Source organism: Cavia porcellus, unplaced genomic scaffold (genome assembly GCF_034190915.1).
Source record: "Cavia porcellus strain 051 isolate PalLab524CR breed Dunkin Hartley unplaced genomic scaffold, mCavPor4.1 scaffold_29, whole genome shotgun sequence".
Classification (NCBI taxonomy): Eukaryota; Metazoa; Chordata; class Mammalia; order Rodentia; family Caviidae; genus Cavia; species Cavia porcellus.
In genome coordinates, this window is record NW_026947512.1 from 9342913 (window position 1) to 9355070 (window position 12158).

The 12158-nt window shown below is 41.0% G+C and overlaps 1 protein-coding gene across 1 annotated transcript in view; it reads right to left on the reverse strand.

Moving 5' to 3' along the window:
- Pappa2 (pappalysin 2) overlaps positions 1-12158 on the reverse strand; it is a 253321-nt gene that overhangs the window by 4425 nt on the left and 236738 nt on the right. Inside the window, exon 22 of the mRNA XM_003474655.4 lies at positions 955-1053. Coding sequence (XP_003474703.3) covers positions 955-1053 — 99 coding nt within the window. The remainder of the gene's footprint in view (positions 1-954; positions 1054-12158) is intronic.

Consider the following 12158-nt stretch of genomic DNA (forward strand, 5'->3'; position numbering starts at 1 on the left):
GGAAACTAGCTGGCTTGATTTGTGACCTGTGGTCCAAGTTCTTGAACTGTTTCTCCTATTTCAGGATTTATTGGTTTTTAAAGCAAAATAGGGCCAAATTGAGCAGTAATATGATGAACTCCTAGGTGCACTGAATTAAATAAGTGAACTCATGAAGGTGGTGAGAACAATGCCCAACACATAGCAAATGATCAGTAACTATTAACAAGAAAGAGATATATTCCGGTCCATATCTAGGTGATCATGGAACCTGTAGTTTTATTGTGGGGATCCCTACAGGGAGGGAAATAACATCTGCCCACTTCTGATTCATCACGTTCACCAACTAACTTCAAATATCTTTTGGGTACTTGGATTTTTATTCACATTATTACAAAACTTTAGCCTATTTGATTTTATAGATTTGATTTGAGCCTATCTACTAATTTAATAAAGCAAAGAATAATAAGGATAAAAAAATTAGAAAAATGGTTCCTGCTCAGAACATAGCCAGGGAGTGCTCCAAGGAACTTGCGGCAGCCATTCGAGATGTACCTGCAATTTATTTACAAGACAGTATAAAAGGCTGCTTAATTATGAGGATGAATAATTACTGGGAAGTATTTCATTGGTAATCCTGAATCTTTAAGGGGTGGATACCATTATTGTCCATGCCTTCAGAGAAGATTTTTGGACAATCACAAGCAGGTATGAGGCTTTCCGGAGGGGGAAAAAAAGCCTTTGCTATTCTGATGGATTGATAATTTAGAACACTAGTATTTCCTGAGACCCTGTACTGTACACCAATACCCTTAATCATGACACTTTATAATCTCCAATTATACTTCACCATTTATGTCTCTGGATCATTGCATAAGAATCAAATATGATACAAGGTGAAGGAGAGACAGCCAAAGAGCCTACCTTAATTCCTGAAGCTACTGGGTCTCCCCTTTCCCTGGCACCTTTGCTTACCTTCTTGGAGGACAGTGTGGAAGAGCAGCAGTCTCCTCCATCATAGTTGCAGTAGGCACGGTTGTTAATCGTGTCACACCAACCATCTGCTTGGAAAGGCTAGACAGGAGTTGAAGTCAGTGTCTCAGGACAGCTTCTCAGTGCCACATCCTACTCATCCACCCTAACTACTTACAAAACCCGAGGGCCAGGATATGTTCTCAAGAAGCTGAAAATATTAAGCTAAAACCACTAGTGCTGAGGTACTGTCAAATTTCACCTGTAACACCTGATCCGGGACTTCTACAATGGTAAAGATGAGTCATTAAATGTCCTGATCAAATTGTTTTGCCTTCTCACAATGAGAGGTTTTTATAAGTCATAGATTAAAGTAAGTTTTACACATTTAAATTCTGTTGGCTATCAATAACAAAAAAACTTATTAATTTTTTTTTTTTTTTTTTGGCTTAGTGAGACAGAGTCTCACTATGTAATCCAAGCTGGCCCCGTACTCAGTCATAGTAATCCTCTTGCATCGACCTCCTGAGTGCTGGAATTACAAGTATTCACCACCATGCCTGCCAGAATTGGCTTTAAACATCCCAATTCATCAGTGCATAAACACAGAGTCACAGACATGACAAGTCACACAGCTAGGGTCATACAGAGCTCACTTGGCATTAGGTGTCACCTATTATGCCTCTCAAAAACCAGACCCTCAGGCCTTCTTCTTGTGCACTAATGATTGGCACTTAGAGACCTAGCAGTGCCATCCTTGTAAGCTCAAGGGATGTCTACCAGTGTGCAGTGATCCTAGGGTTGAGCACAGGAGTGCTGGAACAGAAATAGTCCTGTGTGTTCAGTTACCTGACACAGAGCATTTAGACTCAGAGTCAGACACCGCTAAACTACAACCATCTACTCTTACTTGTGCAAGTTAACAGGAACCAAAATGGGAAAGTGGCCCAGAAGAAACCAGAGTTAATGGAGTGTGTGATAAGAACAGCAACAAGTGGTTAAAAAACAGCTAAGTAGCCTAATGCTTTGTTTCTGCAGAGAGCTAGCTGTGGAGCAAAACACTGTCCCACAGCACGTTGGGAGGTCCGTCAGCACCCTCCTCCCAAACACGCACACTCAGTAACATCGGTTGCCCACTATTCTGAGCTAATGCCCAAATGTAAACTCTCTGGAACCATCTCACAAAGAAACTCCTGGGGTCCCAGAGCTCTACAGTTCTGAGGTCACATTCCAGTTTATTTGTTGAAATCACTTTTTCTGCTCCCACCCTCTTTAAATGTTAAATGGAAGACTATTCCCTGTTTCACTGTGCTTTGATGAGATGGATCACTCAACTAAAAAATGGACATTAAATAATTTTTAGCAATTGAGTTACGTCAGAACAACCTTATCCAAGTTATTACTTCAATGTTTTGATTTATTCTATGGGGTCCTGAGGTCATTTGAACATCTCATTCCAGATGTATACCAGTTTGCCAACCACTGAAAAGCTGCTACTTGTGAGGTGGAACTCAACAGCTGTTACACAGCTGCACAGCAACGTCAGTTGAGAGCAGGAAGTGAAAATGAATTCTGTTTTCAACACAGGCCTGACTGGGATAACAGATAGAGATTCTAGGATAAGTATTAGTCTTCAACACAGTTCATGCCAGTTACTTTGGCTCTAGAGAACTTGAAACAACTATACAATCAGGATTTGGATTTAAAATTACAGTTAAGTAATTGCAGTCAAAAAACAACTCAGACATCCTTATCACCTTTTCCAGGGAGAATCAGAAACATCTAGTAAGTTTCCCTAGCTTTTCTTTTCTTCTTCTTCAAGTATTTGGAGTATATTTTACTCTCAGCTAGCACTACATCTGTTGCTTTTCCTCCATCCTTGACTGACTCATTGGCAAAACTTAATCTGCTCCTTTTCCATGTAATTTTCTATAAACATCTACAGAGTATCAAAAATACTTTTCCTACACATGCAACTATGCTCTTTATAACATAGAATGAAAGGTAAGGAATAAAGTTATCCTTCTTTTCATAAATAATGACCTACACTTTTGAATGGGTTTAGCAAAGAATACTGAGAAATCTTTGCAGTGTCTTCAGCATGGATGGATTTTCATCCCAAGAGCACTACTGAAGGTATGTTGAGAAATTAGTGACCTGACTCTGTGATCGTCACTAAGTCCTATTGACGGCAATATCTCCAATGATTTCTAGAAATATCTTTTTTTTTTTTTTGTCTTTTAAATTTTTTTTTTTATTTTAAAGAGATTAAGACTAAAGAGGACATAACAAAGAAGATCAGAACATGTAAGCAACACAGTATTTCACCACAAGACAACCCGATATTAACAGTAGCTACCATAATGTCTTTTCTGGGCTTAATAGGTCCTCTGATTAGAGAAGAAACTTCATTTTAAAAAAGTTTGGAAAGACCCAAGCATTTAATGTACAATATACCTATTAGATTTAATTGCTCCTCCCCCGTCCTGCCAAAAACAACCACTCCACCCTCAACAAACAGTGTTTTCCATGGTAACGTGTGCCTGGAAAGCTTGAAGCTTGAGTCCAAAGTTACAATGGGAAAAATAGGAAGGGAAAACTAATTGATTCAAAGTTTGAGAGCATCTAAAGACTCAGTTTATACTAGGGTATGCTAATCCCAACAACTGAAGGTGTCAGACTGGGGACAATGCTCTTCCTGCAGCCAACTTTCTCAAGCAAGGGCAGTGGGCTTGATTACTAGGCAAGCTATGCATGTGGGTGATCCCACATGCACACACTTGCTGTTTATTCCATAGTGGCAGAAAACAAAGTGTTTCACACAGTACATTTTTCAAACACTTTTCAAACTTATTCTCTAAGAGGTCACTTTTACTGATATTTTAACCATTTTGATGAAAGAAAAAGTCTTTAGAAAATGCCTGTTTACTTACCTTTTATCCACTTACTGGACACAAAACAATCAGCATGAAATTTATTTTTTTCACTGTGAGGGAAGGCTCTCCTCCTTACTAAGTGTGCCTCCTGCTTACACACACACACAGACACACACACACAAGCACACACAGGGAGACTCTCTTTTCTCTCTTTCTGTGTGACTAATCTTTGAGATACACAAATTCAAGCCTTAGAAGTACACCTAAATACCTAAATAGGACAGCCTGGATTACTGTTAGGATGCATGAGCTTTGTGATCTCTAATTGATTGTTACAAAGCTTTTGTCATGCAAGCCTCCTGGTGTTCCTGAATTTCAGGAAGTTTAAAGGGTCTAACAAAGGGATATGTGTAAATGGTGGAACACTAAGAAAAAGGTGGTTTGAAGATCTCCTAAATACAAGCATAATTTCTTCATTATGTATTAATGAAAGAGTTTTGGCCCACGCCGGACATTGTAGCTGGAAAAGCCTCAGGCGGAACCAAGGAGCTCCATCTCCCCCACCTCTAGGAATCTGCCCCTGGCGCCAAACCAGTGCCAATGAGATACCTGTGCATCTCTAATGGCCCTAGGGCATCACCTTAAACTTAGGCTATTTATATACCCCCACGCCAAGTGTCCACCAGAGAGAAAGCCAGACTCCAGCAGTTGGGTTTTTTTTGTTTGTTTGTTTGTTTTGTTTTCTCTCTCCGCGTTCTCAGAACAAAGGCCTTTTTTGTTTTATACTTCTTATCTTTTGGACGCAATATTTAATCTTACCAATTAATACCTTTATTCCAGGAGAGGGTTTCTTATAATAGAATGAGTTCATCCCTCTTTAGCTTAGTGATAGTCCCCGTTTTAAAGATTCTCCGTCAAGAGATAAATGGTGGTTCTTTTGGTGGTATTTTAGCTCAGTGTGACAACTCAGTGCTAGGATCAAGATGCAGACAAATGAGAAGAATCTAAGCCAGATTTATGGGGTCAGGAGAGTCTGCTTCAGGAGTTGGTTCTGCTACATCTAGCTCCTATGGAAAAGAGCTTAGGGCTGGATAATGCTGAGGGGGAAAAACCTGAAAAAACTAAGAAGAAGAAGAGGATGAAATAGATGGAACAGGAGTTCTATATAGCTATTACAGAACCCACTCTCAGGGAGAGTTCCACAAACTTTAACTAATTCGTTGATAACAGTGTATCTCCCTAACCTGAATCAGACTAAGGAATTTTTTCCCTAGACATTTTAATAGAACTTGAGAGCATGGTGATGTTTTACAAAGGCAGTTTGGATTCAGTCCTTTGCTCTGCTAAGCTGCAGGTTGGAATCTCAGTCCAAAGTGACTGCATGCCTACAGGTAAAGCGGGGGACAGGATACTGTTTTATTATTTTGAGGAGTATTTTAGATCAGTAGAAGCCGTTAATCACATTTATGCCTTACTCCAAACACTATTTTCTCTCTATATATATCATTTCTGAGCAAACTTCCCAGTTACATAAATGAGAATCAGGAGAGGTTTAACTCAGCGGTCTAAGTGCCCACTTGGCAAACGCAAAGTGGTGAGTTTGAGTCCTGGTACCAAAAAAAAAAAAAAAAAAAAAAAAAAAGAAGTGAGAATCACAATCACAATCACATCCATTTCTTCATACTAATTAAGTTATTTCATGCCCTAGAAGAGCCCTTTCTAAAGCAGCTTTGTACAGCACTCCATGGACTCACAGCAGAAGGAAGCACTGTGTCCATATAGATGATCTGTGTATTAATTCTATATTTTTGTTTAGTTCTTCAACAAGTAGTGCTATTTTGCCTTATCTTAATTCTTCTCATCTCATATGCTGTGATTTCAATATTTGTGCCCTTCCAAACTCAAGTTAAAACATAATTGCCTTTGCAACAATATTTAAAGATGAAGTCTTCAAGAGGTGAGTCAACCTTGAGAATTCAGTACCCCTTTACTCCAACCCTGCTTCTCTCTCTCTCTCTCTCTCTCTCTCTCTCTCTCTCTCTCTCCCTCTCTCTGTATCTTTCTCCTTCCTTCTCTTCTGATTTTCTGTCATGAGATGTTAGATCAAAAAATTGTTTACCATTTACTGGTCCTTTGATCTTGGACTTCCCAGCCTCCAGAAATGTGAGTATACAAATTTCTGTCTATTGCAAATTGTTCAGATCCAGATATTCTGTTGTATCAATGCAAAACAGACTTAAGACACCTGCTGTTATAGTTATAGTTTGTGTCTAGATGTCCCCTCAAAACTTCATGCAGTCATGGGGAATGAGCTTTTCAGAGGTGACTGAATCTAGAATTTGTGATTCATTCATGTCCAGTACTTGGATTCAAGGGTGTGAGTGGTATACCTGCCCTAGGGCAGGTAGCGTGTGTACAATATAGGTGACAGAGTCTTGTCTCTAGCTTGTTGCTTTTCTTATTTTCCACCACTGTGGAATGTTGTCCCTCTGTTATGTGCAACTTTTCCTTGGAGCAAGTCAATTGTGGACTAAATCTTTACAGACTGTGAGCTAAATAAATCTTTCCTCCCTTAATTTGTGGGTGTTGGGTGGTTTTTGTCAGCAATGAGAAAAAGTAAGACAACTATTTTGTGCACCTTGCCTGAGTTTCATACCTAAAGAATGCAAAGAACGTATAATGGATCCTTGTTACAAGGTGAAACACAGGAGACCTTAGAGGCATCTCGAGGATGCCTGGTCACCAGAACAGTAACCTACTGATCAATAAAATAGAAGACAATAAATGCTGCCGTGGTATAAAGCAAAGAGAACACTTGCACATTGTTGGTTGAAAGGTAAATTAGTACAGCTATTGTGGAAAACAGTATAGTGATTCCACAAAAAAAATTAAAAATAGAACTACCATATGATTCATCAACGTTACAACTGGATACATATGCAAAGGACATAAAATCAGTATGTTGAATAAAGTCTGTTTTTCTTTTATGGACTATAGATACATAAAATCTTAAGACTACATGAGCTTTAAAGACTATTTTGTATACACCTTGCATTTTTAACTTATTAAAATGGGCTTAAAACATGAATTGACTTGTTTTTGAAACCAGTAGTGGCAATTATGGGAAGAGAACCTAGGTCTCTTGATTCCTAATCTGATATCTTTGCTCTATCAGAATACTACTGTCTGATGATTTCATTCATCTTTTAATTTATTGGGGACAAAGAATAAAAATTTTTTTGGTGTCTCTACAAAAGGAATGTGGGTACAGATCCAATGATACAAAGTGAATCTAGCAATCCTATGCAGAGGCTAAAAAGGCCATGTGTATAACTTCAACTCCCACAGACCTCCTTCCCCCACCATCTCACTTTTCTTTTACTTAGTTATGGGCCAAGGTTTGCTCCAAATCAGCTGCCTGGCATTCTTGCTCTTCTGAGGCTTGGGGGTTTGTAGAGATATTTCCCTGGAGACTTACTCTCCAGTAGAAAGTAACACTGTGTTCTAGTCACATGAACAGAAGCATTTATTTCTTGGCCATAGAGCAGTGAAGTTAGAGCTTTTCTGCTCACTCACCGCAGTCATCTGAGGAAAGGAGGAAATGGAGTTGTTCTGCTCCTCCAGAGTTCATCCCTTGGGATAGAAGCGTTCCAATGATGCCACGCTTGTGGGTTTGCTACAGTGTTTTTGGAGGGTATACATTAAAATAGATATCTTGAAATGGGAAGAATCTTTTAGATACGACTTGTTCTAGAAAGTCTCATCTGGATCCAGAGTTCTTCCTGCTTCTGAGTTACTATGTATATCTTATGCATATGCATTATGGACATTATAGGCATTTGATAGCATCCTGAATGTACTATCAAAGGAACAGCATCTAATGATGTTTGTTCTTCCAGCTCCTAGTACAATGCTTGATACAGTATTTTTTCAAAAAAAAATTAACATGACTGCTCTTTTTTGAAGTGAGAGATTAACTACATTTCCTTAGCATAGTTTATGCTATAGATCCCTCTTTTTTATTTCTTTACTGCTAGAAAATTTGCTAAGCATATTTGTTTATAAGCATCACATAATTTAGACTCTGCCCTACGTATTAAGGGCATTGTTATGGTTTAGATCCAGAATGTCCCACAAATGCTTAATGCATTCACAGATAGACTTTATGAAGGGTGATTAGATTATGGGAATGGAACATTGAGTGCTGATGTTCTGTTAGGACATGGGGTCCAGTTGGAAGGGATGGGTAACTAGGGACATAACCTAGAAGGATTTATCTCAGTCTTTGGTTTCCTCCTTCTCTTTCTGCTTCCTGACCACCATGACATTAGCAGTTTTTCCTCTTCTATGATTCTCTGCTATGCCATTCTGCCTCGAACTCAGTAAGCTATTCATTAATGTAAGCCTAAATAAACGTTTCCTGAAGTTGCCAGTGTTGGGCACTTTGTTTCAATGACAAAAGAAGTCACTGAGACAGGCATGTAGTAATTTTCTTATTATAATCATAGATATGATAGACATTGGAGTCACCCAATATTTACATATGCATATACATAAATTATGTATGTATGTACATATATATTTCTACTAGGTACTAAGTATTGGTACACATCTACTTCTGGAAGTAGGAAAAGTAGTAGAATGAAACATCTAAAAATACTGAATAAAATTTAACAATTTTCTCTCAGTTCCATATTTGGGACCTTAAGAAAGGAAGAGAAATTTCCCAGCAGCCGAATCCTGAAAGAGACTGAAAACTAGACTAGAAAGAAGACAGCAGACCATTGTTGTCCTAGGAATGTTTGTACATCTGTAATCAACTTGTGGAGTTCAGGAATAGGGAAACTAGGTCTCTGGACTTTGGGATATGGGGATTATAAGTGTCCTTGTTGGTATTTTAGTAAAAATATTGTCCAAGCCTTTTATTAAGTCACTAATTGCCAAGATGTCAAGGCTGTGCTGGGTTACCAGTTAACAATGAAAATTGAAGAGTACTTCTTGATGGCTAAGGATTAATTCTACAGACAAGTGATAAGCAAGAAGTAGTTAAAAGAAGGAAGAATGATCACATTCTGTTTGATGGCCAGAGAGATGCCAATAAAATCTAATCTTACGGTCTAATGAACATTACTAATCCATGTGTGTGCCTTCTTAAAGCTTCTGTGTAGGGTCTCAAACCTCTGCGTGTGGAATCCATCAGACCCACAAAAAAGCCAACACTATCTTTACAAGAGCTGAAAAGAAAAGTCTGATTATAGTCTTTTTACCTATATCGACACCAAAGCAAATAAATAATCAAAAACTAACTCCACTGAGCAAAGTCATTGAACAGAACTGAGATAGAAAAAGAAAAATAAGATCAAGTGATTTCCTTCACCTGTAAAATTTTCATCTATATCAAGGTACTCAGAACTTAATGGCACCTTGCTAGGAAAACATCAAGGCTGTGGAGTAGGATGATTAAGAATACAAGTAACGTACTAACTAACCCTCTTCTCAGATCCCAGCTCTGCCCCTTACCCACTATTAGAAATTGAGCAAGTCACTTAACTACAAGCAGTGGCATCCTTGATAGTAAATAAAATAATAATTCCCACCTTAAGCTGTTGTTGCAAGGAATGAATGAGCCAATGGAGGAATAATAATTAGCACAGGCCCTGGCCCACAATAAATCAAGGTTTCTTGAAGGCGTCAGGGAAATAATGGTTGCTTCAGCCTTCGCAGGCTGGTGAGTGAGTGGTTTGCTTAGAGACTGGTGAGAAAAACTTCAAAATTCTGCAACCAGATGCACAAGAAGCAAAATCAAGAATGAGAGCCTTCTACTCTTGGCTTGTGCCCTGACTACAAGAATCTGGGATGGTTGCAGAGCAGTGTCAGATGACACAGGAAGTAGGTCTGGGATATGTAAAAGCAGGCGAAAAGGTCTTCCTAGCTTCCGGAAACTGGGGTAATCCTCTAAATCGTAGTGACAACGTGGGCATCTCAGCCTCTGACTTACCCCAAATCATCACAAACACTCCTCTCCTAACACGCACTTCAAGAAATCAGAAAGGCAAGGAGATTCTCTGGGACTCCCTTTCTAGCCCAAAGTATCTCTTTATGGCCTGCTTCACCGAGCTGCAAACAAAGCCTCAGGGTGACACAGACTCCTCCCCTCACTTTCACACACTCCTAGCTTCTCCTGTTGGCCTAATAGGAGTGGCTCTGGCCGACCTAAAGGTGATTGAGCCTGAGAGGTGGACAGAGTTAGAGTACCAATGGCAAGGGTGGGAGGGGAGGTTTCAGGGGGAGTCTGCACACACCTGTGCCAGAGAGACCAGCTCAGCGGGAGCCTGCTCCTCTAAGGGAGGAGCACAGTGCATCCCTCCACAGGGCCATGCACAAGCCTAGCACACCTGCCAGGCTTTCATTCGCCCCCTGTTGAGAGCCACTGTTCCAGCCCTCACTGAAGATCAGGTGTTTGGTACATTTTGCCCTTGTTTCCTTCCCTGCCTGTTACCAAATCTACATGACGCATACTTTGGAGATCATGGAAACACCTGGTGCTTTACAGAGCCACTGCCTTTCCTGGAGAAAATCTTCACACTCACTCACTGGGCTCCTCTTGACCCTTCTGCATCAAATCCCAACTTCACATCCTAAAACAAACCAACACCAGAATAATCACAGTAAAACACCCTTTTTTCTGCTGCATTGAGGTCACTGTTGTCCTCCATGTGATTTCTTTTTTCTGGTCTTGTTCTTAGATAGTCTAAATCTTATATTGGTGATTTCCACTTGTTACTGTCAAAGCCTGATCATGGCAGCCTAACATGTTCTTGCACTGAACCTGCTCCCAACATGGTGTTTGGTGACACCAAGCAGTGGGCTTCCTGTGGCCTGAGGGCTGGGCCCCCAGAGCACTGACTGCAACGCAGCGCAGCCTACGCTTGGGATCTTGCAAGAATTAACGATGCACCACAGCTCCCTGATGTCCTCTGTGCAGGGCTGCTGGGCCTGCTCACCCTCATCATTTACATTTTCTTGTTTTCACAGCAGGAACCGTGGGTGACATGCAAGGTCTCCTCTTACCATCTTGCTGCATGCTGTTCGGCTTTTTTCTTTCAAGAAGTAATGGTTTAACAATTGTATTTTCAGGGATTGTCCCGCTCCCTCTCTAGTTAATAGGAGCCAGGCTACCTGGTCTCAAACTCAAATGTGCAACTTTGTAAGCAAGAAGCTTTACCCTGTGCAGAGGCCATGAGGGAGGAAGAATTTCCATCTTGCTGTCTTTGCTATTCCTTGTTCCTTCCACCACCACTAGGCCTTTGCATCAACACATAATCAACATTCTAAGGCTGGTCCCTAATGGATGTTTGGTGGATAATTTAACTGATCCTTTCCACAATCCACTCTATAAACTAAGAAATCCCAAGATTTTTGCTGTCCATGCTTCTTGCCCGCCCTCCAAGATAAGGTCCCCTTTCTCCTATTTCATTCTCCAGTTTCCCCCAGCGTTTCCTTCTCCTATCAGCTACCATCCTGACGAGATCACCTGACAATAGCTCACCGTGACCTTACAGCCTCACTCATAGTAGCTGCTTACAGTCACCAAGTATGAAGATACAGACAAATGAAATAGCAGAGTTTACCTTGCTGAGAGGCACGGCTTCTGATGCCTGCCTTCCATCAGGAGTTATGGCCTGTCACTCTCACTGGATGAGAGCAGTAAGTGTCACAGGCTCTACTGAACAACTTAGTAGCTCTGGGAGGTGAAAGAGAGGAAAAGATGGGAAGCAGATACAAACCAGAGGCAGAAACCAGCAGCTGGAGGAAGAAAAGCAAGTGGACCCCAGAAGGCCTGGGCAGTCTGTGGGGTCCTGCGGGGACGTGGAGCCAACAGTGCCCTCTGTCTCTGTCTCCAGGCTCCTTGGCCAAGTAACAGCTCACGGGAGGTGGAGGCCGGCCTAAGCTGACCACTGGAATGTTCCACTGCAGCCCGACACGCGCGCACACTCGCCCCCCACCACACGCACACATGCGGCAGGCCGCTTGGTGTAGTTTGGCTCCCGGGCGGGGCCTGCTGGGGAAGATGACGGGAACGCAGATGTGGGCGGAAACGACAGTACTCATTGTTTGGATTAAATATTTTTTTTGGCCCTCCTGCTGTTTGCTGAGAGTCTTTTATTTTTCTTTCTCAATCTCTATTTCACTCTCTCCTCCCTTCTTCCTCCCCCCTCCTCACACTGCCTTCCTCCTTCTCTCCATCACTACCTCCTTCCCTCTAGAACTCAAGCCCAGAGTTTGTTAAGGAAATAAAAGGGTGAGAGTACTACAGGATAAAAGTATTTC